Source organism: Antrostomus carolinensis, unplaced genomic scaffold, assembly GCF_000700745.2.
Source record: "Antrostomus carolinensis isolate BGI_N321 unplaced genomic scaffold, ASM70074v2 scaffold7085, whole genome shotgun sequence".
Lineage (NCBI taxonomy): Eukaryota > Metazoa > Chordata > Aves > Caprimulgiformes > Caprimulgidae > Antrostomus > Antrostomus carolinensis.
The window spans coordinates 964-16669 of NW_010317003.1; the positions used below are offsets into that span (position 1 = coordinate 964).

General features: G+C 36.7%; 1 protein-coding gene across 1 annotated transcript; it reads right to left on the reverse strand.

Moving 5' to 3' along the window:
• Positions 1–2697: 2697 nt before the first annotated feature.
• On the reverse strand, positions 2698–15084 carry TMEM237 (transmembrane protein 237). The gene is made up of 13 exons (XM_029085070.1): positions 15067–15084; positions 14266–14297; positions 13306–13316; positions 12736–12792; positions 10979–11089; positions 10513–10627; positions 9600–9760; positions 8854–8977; positions 7710–7901; positions 6709–6782; positions 6126–6219; positions 4778–4899; positions 2698–2848 (listed from the first exon to the last, which is right to left on the reverse strand). Exons 1-13 carry the CDS (start codon positions 15082–15084, stop codon positions 2781–2783), a joined length of 1179 nt encoding a protein of 392 aa, XP_028940903.1. The 3' UTR covers positions 2698–2780.
• Positions 15085–15706: the final 622 nt, after the last annotated feature.

The window sequence follows — 15706 nt, forward strand, 5'->3', positions numbered from 1 at the left end:
AATTACAATGCTGACACAAATAAAGAAAAAATGTTTTCCCACAATCACCTGTTCAGAGCTTGCATATTATACATAATATTAGCATTGGGGAAAAAAATTAGATAGACTGATTTTAAACAGACTAATTATTCGGAAACAGGACAAAGTAGTACAATCATTTGTAACTAGCTTAGAGCAGTTGTTTAATTGTTTCATACATGTGAAAACAAGAAATTGGCACTAACATCTTTGTGATTTTTTTCATTAACACAAAAATAATGCATTAAAAATGGTAGGGAAATGCACAAAGGCATTTCAGTTAAGGCTTCTACAGATACTGCATGTTCTGTAATTAAACATCTATTTTGTAAACTCGTTCTAAAATTTTCCAAGTAACTAAACAAAAAAGCTGTTAAACTCATATTCCATTGTGAGGCTTAATGGAATGAAAAGTATTTTGTAAAATAGATAATTAGCCATTAAATTGTTTATTAAGTGTGACTTTAAATGGCAACCTCAAACCTCATTAATTTAAATACGCATATACTTGGACCCTCCCAAAAAGATACACTGGAAAGGCAAGCCTGGTTTGAAATATTGATCCCATTAAGTTCATTAACTTAATCCCTGCTCAACCATTCTTAACAAACTACAGAATTTCACAATGAGAACGAATCTGGCTTTTGGCTAGCATCACTTTATCCAAGGGATACTTGGAAGGCCAATTCCTAGTAATAACGTCAGAAATCAAGCTATGATGTTACTCAAGTTCTTACTATGCTGATCTGCTGCCTTTACTATACTGCCTGATGCACAGTTTTGTCTGAGCTCCATTACTTTATGGACACAATTATACTTCTTACCATGCTGAGATGCCAGAAATGTCAAGCAGGAAAGAGAAACCATTATTAATCTCATCTTCAGGAGCTTAACAATTTTGTAAATCAAACACACCACATCTGGAGATGTGTGATGGCAACCTAACATGGGAACATTAAGTAGTGCCTCATCCCCCATCTCCTACAGACAAATCATGACAAGAACCTCCAGTGCAACACTGAAGGGGAGCAGCACCCTGAATCTCTCCATTTTAATGTACAATACAGTGCCAGCCATAGTTTAGCTCTACAGATTTGCAAAAATACATACAAAAGAGCCATACAATTTACAGAAAAGGTTAAAAGCTCCTTCCCACAATGAAGTGAATGCCCCAGAATGCAGCCAACAGCTATGGAACATCTTTTGATTCTGGTAGAACTCCTATATGTCATGAACACTGAATTTCTGAATTACTTAAATTTGCTGGATGGGCATAACAGAACTCAGGTCCTCAACAGTACAGCAGCCCTAGTTATTAATGTTCTCATCTTTGTTTTAAAGAAGCTTGGGTAACAGCATAGAAAGTTACTGGCCCTTTAACATCTCCCTTCAAGTCTTGTATCTGGCTACTCTTAAATTCACTACTAGAAAGTACAGTAATTCTCCAGGTAACTGTGACAACTGCACATCCTTTACAACCAGACTTAAGACAGACACATTAAATAAAACAATTCAAAATCAATACATATTAAATAACATATACAAACAGGTTCTAAGGAAGAGTCTAAGGGCTTTACGTAATACTTTCTTGAGAAATGGATTTCAAACTAGCTCCTGTCTGTGTCTATTAAGGACATTGTTTCATCTTGCAGTACATCTCTACTCACATCTCCAATGCTTTCATTTTGCCACTTTAATGTAAAAGAAAAAGAACATTGGCTATCATTATCAAAAACCCACCAGCTGCCACTATTACTATTAGATCACAACATAGGAGGTGGGTTGCTGCAGAGTTTTTGTTTTGCTTCAGTAAGCATTTTCTTGTAATTTTAGGAAAAAGCTTACCATTCCATCCTAACACAAAACAATAAGCATCCTTTTGGGGGAAATTAATCTCCATCAAAATAGGTAGACATAGGAACATTCTTAACATCTGTGAAATCCAAAGTGCAGTGAATAGCACTACTGCTCTTGCCGTACAAGATAAGGAGGAACTGGAACTTGGAACACCATTCTAGTGAATGGCTTTGAAATAGTTATGCATCCTGACTGCTGAGAAATTACCGGACATACTTATATCCTGTTGGCACCCAAAAAACCCCTGCTTGATTAAAAGATGTATTTAGATATTCAGTTAGCTGACCAAACTGTTGCAACATTAAAACTTCTGCTTCTTGTGTATACATCAACTTGAAATAACTTATCACCAAGATCTTTGTCAAGAGAACTAAATGAAGATAAAGAAAAATAGTGTATTCTAGCAAATACTTTTTACAACAACTAAACCCAGATTATTTTATGCTTACTAACTTTGTGGGTTTTATGTTTCCTAACTCTGTTTTGTTATACTCTTCCTTAGACTACTCATAAGATTTGTTTTAATCTTTAGACCACATTTAGCCAAATCAGGTAAGCCAAGTGCTATGAGCATTAGTAGCAAAAACACGTTGTTGAAGACTGTACGGCAATGAGCAAAAGCACTAAGTACCTATCGTCTGCATCCACCTAGTTTCTTTGGCTATGTATTTACAAAGTCAGCTTGACTTCATGCACTAGAGAGAATCTACTTGCTAAAATAAAAACAAAAGTATAAAAGTTTTCAATCACATTTGGAAATTGCAGCATACATAAAAAATCAAAATCAAATATATACAATATAAAAATACATTTTTTTCTTTATGAAAGTTATAATATGTGGCTATAATACACAGTATGTTGAGCCATCAGTCACAGCTACAATATTTGCAGATGCTTGTTCCACACTATGGCTGGACTCTGGGTATGATATCTCCATGGGGAAATTCCTCAATTTCAGCATGAAACATCAGTTCTAAAAGAGAAAGAAAAGAATTATGTTTTCTTTTAAAAGTTTCACCTGAATACATTTTCACTATTCCTGAAAAGTCTCCTGCTTTTCTTCCCAATCATATCAACAACTCGGCAGTGGCAAGGGCCACCACTGTCTTTAGAATATTGTTGCCCACAAAATTAACATAATTAGAATCATAAAATCATAAAATGGTTTGGGTTGGAAAGGACCTTAAAGATCATCTAGTTCCAACCCTCCTGCCATTAGCAATGATGTGAGCAGCTGATCATATGCAGTATCATCCTGCATTCAACCTGCACACTGAAACAGAACTCTAGAGTAAATTGAGGGATTGTTAAAAGTTTTGAGAGTGTGAGACTGAAGAAGGAAGATTTCTGTTTAGAGACTTGTTCATTTGTTGATATATCTGCTTAATGCATCACAGCGTAAGTCAGCAACGCTAAAACCTGAGACAGAATCATGAATGATAATGTTCACAGCTAGCTGTCACCATGGCAGCTTAGGCACAGGAGACAGCCCAAGGTCAGCTGTGAAGAGCTGCTTGCAGAGAAATTCAGCTAGGCACGCTAAGCAGCTGATGAGGTAGCCCTTGTGGAGCTCTGCGCTGCTGAGGGTAGAGGTTTCTCATATCTGGGTTCCCTTACGTATCTATACTGCACCGCATCGTAGGTGCGCTTTCTGTCTTGCTAACAGCACATTCAGCGTACAGACCAGGCTGTGCTTGCCAACAACTTGTCTACATGGCAAAGTTACACAATCTGTACAAGCAGCAATGTGGTCTGTCCACTCAAGTTTGAGATTCATATGTTTTTGCTACCTCATTCTTACTCGACTAAATTTTCTCTACTATTTGGCATAAGTCCTAACAGAATTTCTGTCTTGAAATTTCTGAAGCAGGTTTTCTAATCTTGGTAGGCACATGTAAATATCAAAAAAGCTCATCAAAACCTGAGTTAAATCCTGCCACTGGCTTTGTTGAGTAAGTCTTTATTATTTAAAAAAATGGGTTTTAAATACAATTTAAACATCTATCATAAATTTTACTGTTAAAGATTGTAAAGGCTGCCAGCCAGGCTGTTGAGTTTTTTTTAAACTCATTAAGTGAATTATTAGAAATAAGCAGAGTAACTGGGGCCAGCTGGAATACACAAATCTGTACATTAAAATTCTAAAGTAATCTGAAGAAGCATGTTAAATCTTCTTCAGCCTCCTAAACACAAATCTGTGCTTCAACTCATGATGCTCTTTGGATACCCGTAAGTTGATTTTTTAAGCTTCCAGTCACAGGCTGCATGCACTTGATAGGAAAGCTGAGTTATGATACACCTTTTGGATCCCAGTTGGAACAACAAAAGGAAGAAGGCCTAGTCTCTAGCAAAGCTTCTTCTAAGGAAAGGGGATGACTTGCCCTCTCCTCCAGCCTGGACCAACACAAGCAGCCCTCATCTGAAGTCCTGTTCTGCAAGCACAAATCTGACTTTTCAAAGCTCAGGAGTTCCCAAAACTACTGCAGTATTCTATTGAAAATAACTTGAAACGCATTCAGCATTTGCAAAAGGAACACTAATAACACTGGGGAATTTTCTAAAACAGAATAAATACATTTCAAATAGTCAAAATACTGTTAAAACTAAAAATTATTTTTCCCTTCAATGAAGAAGAGACACATGTTCTCTCATGTTTCAAAATTCATGTTGCTTCAGCCAGGACAAACAAGGCTTTTATTTCCTTTTTAAATTTCTGTTTTTTTCTTTATAAAACCAAATACAGACAGTAGCACGCTAAGAAACCCTTGCTTTGGAAAGTTGCTAAGAAATGCTTGTGTTTAATTAGCCACAAAATTTCTCAGGATTAGTCTTGAACACCAAATGCAGAGCAGCATAGATAAAAGCCTGAACAAACAACATTTTGCCTCTTAACGTTTCCTACCTTCACTGTGGTCTAACTCGGGTTGGTAAGACAAGAAGATCCAACTGGTCCCAACTAGAATAGACACTACGAGATTCACCACAACCCACGGCTGAACAATTTCTTCCTCTGTACCTGCCGTCCTGGGAAAAGCACATCAACTCATCAGTCAGGGGTTCATGGGCACATACAGGTTACAATAATAATTTCAACACAGTATCATAAAAACAAACTTGCTAAGCCAGGTGTGAAAACAGAACTACTTGTACCATCCTGATGGTCTTGCATTGCAAAGGCCTGGTAAAGAGAGCGACTACCAAAGACAGTGACTCAGCAAAGAAGCCCCATTATCTCACAGAGAATGTCCACTTGCAGATTTCAACAGCAAATTCCTTTTCTTGGCCAAGAGACAGAAAATAAAAATGAAAATGCATGGTCAAATTTTACTGTGACAAAAGACACCGCACAATGTCATCAGTCGATCTTATTTTTAAGATCCTCATGAGGCAGCAAGGCAAGTGAACAGCAAGTCAGAAAGATCTGTCTGAAAGCCAGTGCAAGGACTTGTGTACAGATGCTGTGGGGTGGATAACATAGGGATTTAAGAAGGTTATGATTTAAGTTAACTGACACTTTTGTTACTGTCATAACAGCAGCAGGCTGTGATTTTGTTACTAGAATCTAGGCTTTTTAATAGACAACTCAACAAACATTTATAGAAGTCCTAAAAAAACAGAAAAAAATAACTGCCTAAACCAACAAATTTTCATGTAAATGCTTTTGTTCTACTTTTCCTGGTCTATTTAAAAAAATTTGCACTACTAGAGTTTAAGTCCATTAAATATCTACTTCAGAAAGTAAGTTTTGGTTGGGATCTCCTAGCATGAAACAACGCTTCATATTTAATTCCAGCTGTGTCTGCTAAGCCCTCGCATCCTGTGGCAGCCATACCACTTTTTCCTAATACCATGACATTAATTTCTTGGACAGATCAGACTATGTCCTTCAAAACCAGTGTTGACTCTCTGCAGAATGTCCTGCCCTTCAACACAAAAGAGTGACCTCAGTAGGGTCCCATTTCTCCAGCAAAAGAGATTCTTAAGGTTCCTGTCAGATGACATTTTCAGCATCATTCCAACAAGCTCTTGTTTGAGGTATAATGGATTTGCAACCAACATGACCAAACCCATCCTTAAGTTCTTATTTTGCAGTGAAATTATCAAAGATTCAGAACAAGCTCAGACAAAGTCAGGTTTAGTAATTAAATCCTTCATTAATACTTTCTTATGTATGTTGTATAACCAGTCTGACTAAGGTTTCTAAGTGAGCTATGTTTTAATTTAAAGAAGTGATTTCTTAAGTTTCCTACCAGACGCTGCCGTTTTCCGAAGGTGGTGTGTAGAGGTTAATTCTGTCACAAGTCATCTGCTGGCTTAAGGATAAGATAAGAGCAACAAAGTACACTGGAAGAAATGGAATTAGTAGTGTCAGATATAAACCCCCAAAATACTGTCTCATCATGACATCATAATTACCACTACATTTTCTTTTCTTTCACTCTACTGCCTCTAATGATTGTCTCTTTCAAATCACTCTCTCTTCTGCAACATTCCCCTGACCCATCAAAATACAGTTTCTGCACTTTTGCAATCCATTAGCTACATAAAGTTAGCATCTTGTGATTCTGGTTTTTGCTAGGCCTGTGTTCTGTATTCAGAAGTGGGAAAAGAACTCTCTCACTAACAGCCCCAGTAACACCACTATTGCAAATGCTTTAAAAAATACGTAGTAAAGTGTTCGTAGCCTTTGAATACTATTTTCAACTACTGAGCAACTCACATATTCTAAAGCAGAAAATAACCAGGGAGGAAGATTTCACTGAAAACAGTATGTAGGATTTTTCCATTTACCGTCTTTTCTGGACAACTTCCTATCCACTTCAAAATACTTACAGAAAGAGGCTATTGCTGCTGGGTCCAGGGTAAGAAAGCCCCTCAGTGCAACTGATGCTTTTGCCAAATCAGTCCTGATAACAAGAACAAGAGTCATTAACACAGCCCAGTAAGATAATAATATTGTTACTCTAACAGTACTTTATTGTTCTTTTGCTTTTTGCAAGATGCTTTTTTTCTGCTTCTGTTACAGTGCCTTAAACACAGAACCATACCCCTTCCCTCCCCCCACGTGGCAACAGTCCTCATTATGCCAAATCCAAGAAAAACTGACACTAAGGAGATTGTTCAATGAGGTTTGTAGCTTTCACACTGCAGTTCTTTCTGGAACAGGGAGAATGTGGAGAGATCTGTCTCCACTCTAATCCTTACCATGCATTTCAGCGTCCACACCACCAGCCAAGTTATGCTAATGTTTATGTTAAGCTCACATAGCTTACACCAGTACAGGAGCAACTAAGAGTAACTCAGGCCTCCTCCCTGCCAACACTCCATGAAAAAAAGTCACAATTTCTTCCACAACACCAATGCTTCCCCTGGCTTATCATGCTGCCATGGAAACTGTCTGTGACTAAAAGAAAAATCTGTAACATCTATGGATCTTCTCTGTTTATAGTCTTGTTTGCTTCTCTCTCTGTTCATTCTCACTCTTAAACTGGAGTTTCTCCATTACAGCTAGGCCAGGAAAACTGTTTACACAGCTATGTTGCAAACCTGACTGGGGAATGGATTCACATGAAAAGTAGCCCCATAGAAATATTAATCATTCTCCACCCCTCTCACCCCCCCAAAAAACAAGTCAGCTCTTCCATCTGGTTCACCTCATGATCACACAAACAGCACCAGCACACCCTTTATCTGCATAGCAAGCCATATGTAAAATAATTATTGAAGTATATCCCATTAAATCATCAACAGCAGATAAAAATGTGTCATAGGAAGGAGAAAGGAACATACTGCATGCAAATTACATACACCTTTCAAATACAAACATATTTTACCTGTCAAAGGCTGAGACTGTACTGATAGACAGCAACAAATAGAACAAACTCTGAGCTGGGTATGCTAGTGTCTTATACTGCTCAAGCAGGTTAGAAACTGTGGAAAGCTGTTTTCCTGCCAAAACGTAGATAACAATGATGTTCCATATAGCATATCCAGCAAGGAAGCCATGCGTAAAGAGTCCAATCACTCTGAATGGAGAAAAGAATATTAGGCAAGTTTAACATCTTGAATTAGCGAAGAACTACAGATAGAAAAGGCCTATGAATCCATCTGTTCACCGCTGCTGCCGTGACAGGATCCCAGCCTTTCACAGATTTTTTTCTGAGTGTTTTTTCTGATTTAGTTTTAAAAATTCTAAACAGCAAGACTTCTGCTTCCTCCCTTGACAGACTGCACCAGAACCTGAGCACTTAACAAAGAAAAACGGTATGTTTTGCCTGATCCTATCGCTACTTCACTTCATTACTGCTACAGGAATCAAATGCTTTCACTCTCTGCCTGCACCTTCCCAAGACCCCTGCCCCTTGCACTTGCACAATGCTCTTAAACTTGTTCTCAAGTCAGTTTTTTCATTATCTTGTCATCTTGTCATTCTGAATCACATAATGACCACATATATATATATATATATATAAAATAAAAAATCTTGCCATTATGTGCAAGCTTATGCCCCAGTCCAATTTCACTCCTCCCTCTTTTTCACCAACCAGGATTTTTCTTTTAAAACTATCTGAATTCAGGTATTTTTATTTTGGTCATACAGCTGATGGGTGAATCTCATTTTGTAACACATTTTTTCTGTAGGACTCTTAATATTTTTGTTATCAGATCAATCTCTTGCTATTCAGATTTTGTCTGAATCTTTGCAATCTGACTTCCTTAGTTATTCTTTCTGTAAGTTGCATTTCACATATGATGTCTAGACTAGAAACAGATACTCTTCACAACAAATACCAAAAACTAGAGGTCTGATAAAATTTATAGCTGTTGCATACTGGATCACCACTTACTAAGAATATCCAAAAGAAATACAGATACAACACAGTGATAGATAAAAGATGATAACTTTCAGGGAGAAGAAAAAAAAAACCCAAACAAACCAACCCTGATTTCTGCTTGTTTATAACACTTATCTTTCACCTGAAACTTCGGTGCACTGAGAGGGCGACATCTCTAGTAGTCCATGAAGCCTTCACATCCATAAGTACACTGATATTTTCAGTGGTTTTAATCAATTCTGCACGATCAGCTGCCTGAAAACGCCCTGAAAGGATAAGGAAATTAGTTTTAGAGAGTACTGTTACCTTCTATCATAATTTCTAGGTTAATACTTATTATTATTAAAAAGCTGTAAGCGTCCTAAATTCCATTAGAAAATGTATTCTCCCCACTTCCCGTCCTTTGTCAGCTTACATTTACATTCATAGCAGGACGCCTCTGTCAGTGTGATGCATCCTGGTGGGTTAGGCTATACATTTAAGAATGTGCAAAGCACTTTGGGTAATTACTCAGTGTTCCCTGGTACCAAAAAACCAAACCAAAACAAAAAACCTTCCACTTGAAAGACCTTTTGCAGTATAGTAAACGTTACCTTCTTCTCAAGGTACTGTGACAGTATTAGGTCAAATAAGCTCAGCTGGGTACTATAAAAAAGCCTTTTTCTCCCACATAATGGAATTAAAAAATTCAACCGAACATGCCAGCACAGCAACACTAACATTCACTGTTGAAAAATTATCATGTATATTTCTTTCCAAATAATTTTTATTCTGGATTTTTTTTTTTAAATTCTTCCCAATACCACAATATTTGGATTTTAAATACAATAATGCTTTCTTTACTTGCAAGAATGTCCTTAAATTACTTAAATCACAAGATGTACTTACGATTTTTTTCAACAAACACTTTGCTAACAGGTTGGCTAATTCCAGTGGGAGCAGCAAACACAGGCTGCTGATCTGGGCTCTTTCTGTGCTCATCTTCAATTATGTCTTCCTCCTCCACTTCCAGCTCATTAGAACAGTGCATTTCAGCTGGCCGAGGTTTCCTATCAGCACAGAACATGCAATGGGGCAGAGAAAGAATAGGAAGTAAAATGTAAAATCTGGAGGTTCCTATGATCATTTAACATGCCTAATGTGACTGAGAATGACCAGTCAGGCTACTGACCTGTATAATATTACCCATGTTTATAATTTTAATGACTAAAGTTCTTACAGTGTTAGTTAACTAAAACCATAAAGCTAATACTTGATTTTGGGGTTTTTATCTGGTTATTTTAAAGAAATTTAAATTTCTTCCTGTGTCAAAAAATAAGGTGGAAAGAAATACATATCAAGAGATTAACAATTAGAAAAAAACATATACAAACTAAATACAAGCCAAGAAAGTTGATGCTTTTGATAGAAAGGTGACTAAAATGATTTAAAGGCATAGTTCTTGTAGAAAAGGCAAATAAAAACGATGAGAAAGCAGTTAAGTTTCTCATAAAATTAAGAAAAAGATAGTACGAATTAAAGCAATTACACGTTCTGATTTTTTCATGTATGTGACTAAAATATTAGGCTCATGTAAATGTATTCATAACTGTAATGCATCCAGGTCCACATCAAACAAACAAGTGAAGAACCTTAGATCTTAACCTTGGAAAGAACCACGTACATGCTATTTATTGCACAGGCTGAATGGTACTGTGGCCTTAAAGATTTTACATTTTTGTAATGTGACAATGTAAAATACTACTCATCCGTGTTCACTATCAGTTATTCCAAATCATGAGCTATACTAGTTTTGTCTCACTTTGTTCTTTTTCTCTGTTTGCGGATCACTGTTTCTTCAGCTTCAGGGACATCCATGCCATTTCCATTCTGAAATAGGGATGCAACATTTTGCTGGGTAAAAGAGGTCTCAGAATCTGAAGATTTAAAATAAACCACATAAAAGTTTCACAGATTTCATAAAAATGGAAATACATTCACTTAAATAGATAAATAGTCATTATATAAACACAGTGGCAAAAAAGTTATGATCTTCTCAGCTTTGAATGATACAAAGGATCTATTTTATCACTTCCAAAACTGTATGGCCATTATTTGTGTGAGGGTTTGTACCCTATGAAATCTGAAACTGAAACTCTAAGCTGCCATTCACTCAGAGAATACTTTCAGGTATTTTAAGTACAAAAGCACTTGAAATGTTTTAAGCCAAAATACAAGTTGGCCAATCATATTCAGTGCTCTTTCCAATCTACAATTATTTCACATACCGGTGGGTACTTTCTTCTTCTTGCGTTTCCTCTGAGGGACATCATGAGGCTCAGGAGTTAGCGGCTCACTGCTTTCAGACTGCCGCCGAACTGCTGCTTGGACAATGCCATCTGAAAACCAAAGATCCAGCAGCACTAATTCAGAGCCACTGAGAAACAGGCAAGGAAAATGCTACGTTGTGCAGAATATGCCTGTATTTGCCCAGTTTACAGCTGAGATTAAAACCTATTGGCCAGGAAATATAAGAGTTGAGAAACATATGTGATAAGAATATACAAAAGTGATAGCTGACAACCCTCCTTTCATCCTGAGAGTTTCATGCCCAGGAGGAAATTTAAGTATCCAAAAAGTAGAACACTTCCTATTTGGGCATACAACAGAGGACTGATTGAAAGAAATCTACCACAGGAAAGCACTATCCCTCTATATTTTTCCTTTCTACATGTAAAGATTATAATGCTAGGGACAAGAAAAAATTAAAGGTTTATTACAACCTGATGCAAACTGATATGTGCTAAGGCAAAATAGTGTCATTTCAAAGGGAAATTTAAATGCTAAACATAAGCCACAAGAATAAAGGAGGAGCAGAAAAAAAACAACACTGAAGGATGTTTAGTCCAGTCTGAGAGATTAATTACTATGCTTTGGAGGAAGGACATTTCCATGAGAGGTTAACATGAATTCATTCTAGCAGCAGCAGCATCAATTTGCATGATCAGAAGTAGAAAGGCAAAATTACTTCTCCATTTTACATCATATCTGCCTTTTTATAGCTCTTTCAAGTACTACTTTCAAGTTTTTATGATAACAACTTAATCTAGCTTTTTTTTTTTTACTTCAAGCACAAGTTTTCCCACCTTTTATAAAGCTTCACTGTGCTAAAACGCAAAATCAACCAGCAAAGTAATGGCCAAAGCCAAGGTGTACACTCACTGAAAACAACCATAAGCAAAATCTGATCCCTGGGAAACCCTGCTAGCAACAGCTCTCCTTGTTGCATTTAAAGGTCTTTCAGTGAGGCCTCAATTGTATGCTCTTTCAAGCAAATAAAGGAGGTTTACTCATCAAATGATCACATGAACCCAAGTCAACTGGTTTACAGAAATCCATTCGATTCTATCAACACATTCTGCTTTATCAAAATAGATCAGACTTGTAATCTTGCTTAAAACAATACATTTGTTCTGCAGATCTGCTTCTTGTAAAAATATAAAGCTCTAGTGCTAGTCATCTTTTAGGCTCTTAACTCTTTGATGATAATTGAATGATTAACTTGTGACTTTATTTGGCCAAGGACTGAAATTGAGCCAATTTCTTAAATGAGTTTTATCTTAGTTAATTCAAAAATTCAAGCACTTAAGACATTCAGCATAACAAGCAGCTTACAGCTGGAAGTGACTATTTAGTGAAATATCCAAAAATTTTAGAAAGGAAAAAATAGCAGGAATAAAGGAACTTTTTCAGTTCAGCATCAAGACACGCTGTATTAAGCAGGACTAGGAATGGATCTAGGGAGAAAGAGCAGAGGATGGAACAAGTTACTGCAGTTAGCATTACAGACTTGTTCGAAAATGACACCACTTTGGGGAAAAAGAGTGCAGTTGTTCAATATAAAATAACTTGTAATAAACTAGCTGAGAACACTACTGAAAAATAGAGTACAAGACTGAAAACTGTCTGTCCGTCGGGAGCTTGGCTACAGCCCACGTCTCACCCAGGATTACGAACACAGGTTTCAGTGTTGGCAGGACCTTACCTAATGGAGTCTTTCCTTTGGGTTTCCTTTTTTTTGGACGACTAAGTGGAATTTCATCTGCAGAACATAAAACAGAAGTATAAGTGCACAGTATGGAGAAACTTCCATTTCCTTTTTTTAACAGCCATTCTACTGCCAGTTAAGAAAGGGATTCCTTTTTACAAGTTAAGACGTTCTTCACCTTTTATGGGTAAGATGACAGTTCACACAAGCAGGAGTACAGAAGACAGCAGGAAAACAGGATAAGAAATCTAAGTGCAACAGAGGCTAAATACGCACATGTGTACATGTTAAGTGAAAAACTGAAATAATGCTCTGAAGAATAAACTTCTTGTTTAGGAATGACAACATTTCAGTTACCTTGATTCAGTATGGGAATAGCAAACAGGAAAGGGAACAAAGAAAAACAGCAGACAGTTCTGGCAATGACAACACAGGTATCCATGCAGTTTAAATAATAGGCCTGCATTTAGAAAAAGTATAAGGCTCTATCTTTAAAGAGAGGAAGAAGTGACACCAGTGTTTGTAATTCCAGAATAAAATTTGGTTTGTAAAACCAGAATAACTCACCTTGGTTTCCACTGCACATTTAAGGAGAAAAGGTGTTGAAGAACAGTGTAAAAGGAACAAAGATGAGAAAAAGGTTAATTTTGAATCAGTTACAATTCACAACAGTAAAATTCACACTGCTGCTTTCGTGATGTGTTTCCTTATCCCCACTTCTAGTTCTTTTTATGAGCAGTTGTGTACAACAGTGTTAAGGGTACAAAGCAATCATCAAGACTCAACACTTTGTTCGTGACTATGCAGTTTCTTGATTGGCTGGCTGTGGATCAGATTAAAAGCTTTAATCATCTGGCTAATTAAAACTTGTCTTATGCCTGATACGTAACAAGCCAACAAAAGTTATGAAACATTTGAGCACATACATTACTAAAAAGATAGTATCTTTCAACATCATGAACATGGCATTTGCTTTTAAGTACTTTGAAGGAATTCTGAAATACCATGTCATAAAAAAAATATAATTGCCTTTCCTTTCACACTGAAAAAAAAGCCCAAATTTTTCTCTATACTATGCCGAACGAGTAGACACCTATACCCTTATGCCTAGTCAAATTTCAGAAATTCCTGTTCTAAAGGATTTGTGATTCAAATAAAATGAAATAAAAAAATGAATAAAATGAAACAAAACAAAGAGGGAAGAAAGAAGAGATTGAAAAGAAGGCCATCAATAAAACTAAAGTAGATGTTAAAAAAACTGAAGTAGCTATTTGTCAGAAACTTTTAAAGGGTTTATCTCTCAGAGTATTAAAACTGAGGTAATACAGTAAAATTTCTTGGCCTCTGTAAAACTTTAGAAAGCTTTGTATTCCTTGTAGGGAGTTTTAGGACAACAAATAGCAAGAAAAGCATTTTTAAAGCCATTAGGACTACTCAGATATTTATTAAACTTATCTTAATTTCATTACTTTTAAAAACGCTGCAGTACAGAACCACGATCACTTCCACAGAATGAACTGACATTACCTTGGCACTGGAGGGAGGGCACGAGGTGGGCACTAGAAGACAAGAGAGAGACAAAAGTCAACTTCTATCAGTGTGAAACCACCTCTCAGAAAACAGGCAATTTCCAGATATGGTCAGAACACACTAAGTATATTTTGCTTCATACGCCTCTCAGAGAGCTAGAGACTCGTGATGGAGAGAGATGTTGCATAGAAGTCATACAGAGTATGTAAAAGATACAGGAACAATACGCTTTTACCAGAGTTCTGATGGGCACTGCATTAGAGACACATACCTAACATCTGTGTGCGAGATGCTTGCATTTCAACTTCACTTGAGTAATTTTCACTCTTCATGTAAGGTACTACTTTCATTAGAAAGCTTATCAGTCATTCTATTTACATATCAAAATACTGCAATCATTTATGCATTCAGTATACTTGCACAGTATGCAGCATGAGCTATTTTCTATTAATTGTTGTAAATTCAGAACAATGGTAAAAGCAATAAAAGGAAATAAGCTTATTTATGAAAAAGATATTTAAATATGATAAAATATTAATTTTCATATATTTTGAAAATATTTACCAGCAGGTTAAACACAACTAAAATCTAAAAAATAAGTATCTCTTGTTAACAGTTGGAAACTGAGCTCTTACACTTTCATCTAGAAAAAGGCATTTACTTTCAGATTTTGTATTATATAACTATATTGAAAGAGTATATACAAATAACTATTTCCCATGCTCCAAAAATTCAGTTGATACTAAGATATAAAAAAGGCTGTAAGACTGGTTAAGACTCAAGGATCCACAAACTTACCACTTGTTTCTTTCCCATACCATTTGAAGCTGTTCCCTGAAAGAGGCACTGTGAACCAGTCTATATTCCCTCACGCTGCACCTCAGCTAATTCTGAACTAAAAATAAGCTTCTAGCAGCCAGGATTATCTGGACGTGAACCTTCCTGCCCCTGGGTTAGGGCCCAGTGCTACTGCCATCTGAAACAGCAGCAGTTTGTTCTGTGGCAGCAAATGTTACTTGCACTGAAAAATATGTAACTCCGTATGCTGGTACGGGCTCCAGTGAGCAAGTTTGACTTGGGTTTACCCCAAACAAATGAGACACCTTGCGCAAGGAAGGGTTTGCAGGATTAGGTCTCCAATCTCTCACTTGGATTTTAGCCATGCTGAAGACTGACAGCAAGTGCCATTTACACAGGTAGAGAGCAGCACAGCCTGAGCAGCAGCCAGCAAACTGGTCAGGACTGGTCACACCATACAGGTGCACCGTAAGGGAGAAAAAAAAATACTGATAAAGGTCACAGCTCATTACTTTTATTGTTTCCTACATTCTTGTAGCAGTAATTATTAAATGTTTAGGATAGTTGATATTTAAAAAAAAAAAGCCATAAAAACTAAAAAAACCCACCCCTTTTACATGGCATTCACTGCCTGTGCAGT

Coding starts and splice junctions, on each gene's coding strand:
- TMEM237 (XM_029085070.1), bottom strand. Junction 8,978..9,599: donor AGTGTTTGTTGAAAAAAATC/GTAAGTACATCT, acceptor TTATCCTTTCAG/GGCGTTTTCAGGCAGCTGAT. Junction 6,220..6,708: donor AGCAGCAATAGCCTCTTTCT/GTAAGTATTTTG, acceptor CATTTCTTCCAG/TGTACTTTGTTGCTCTTATC.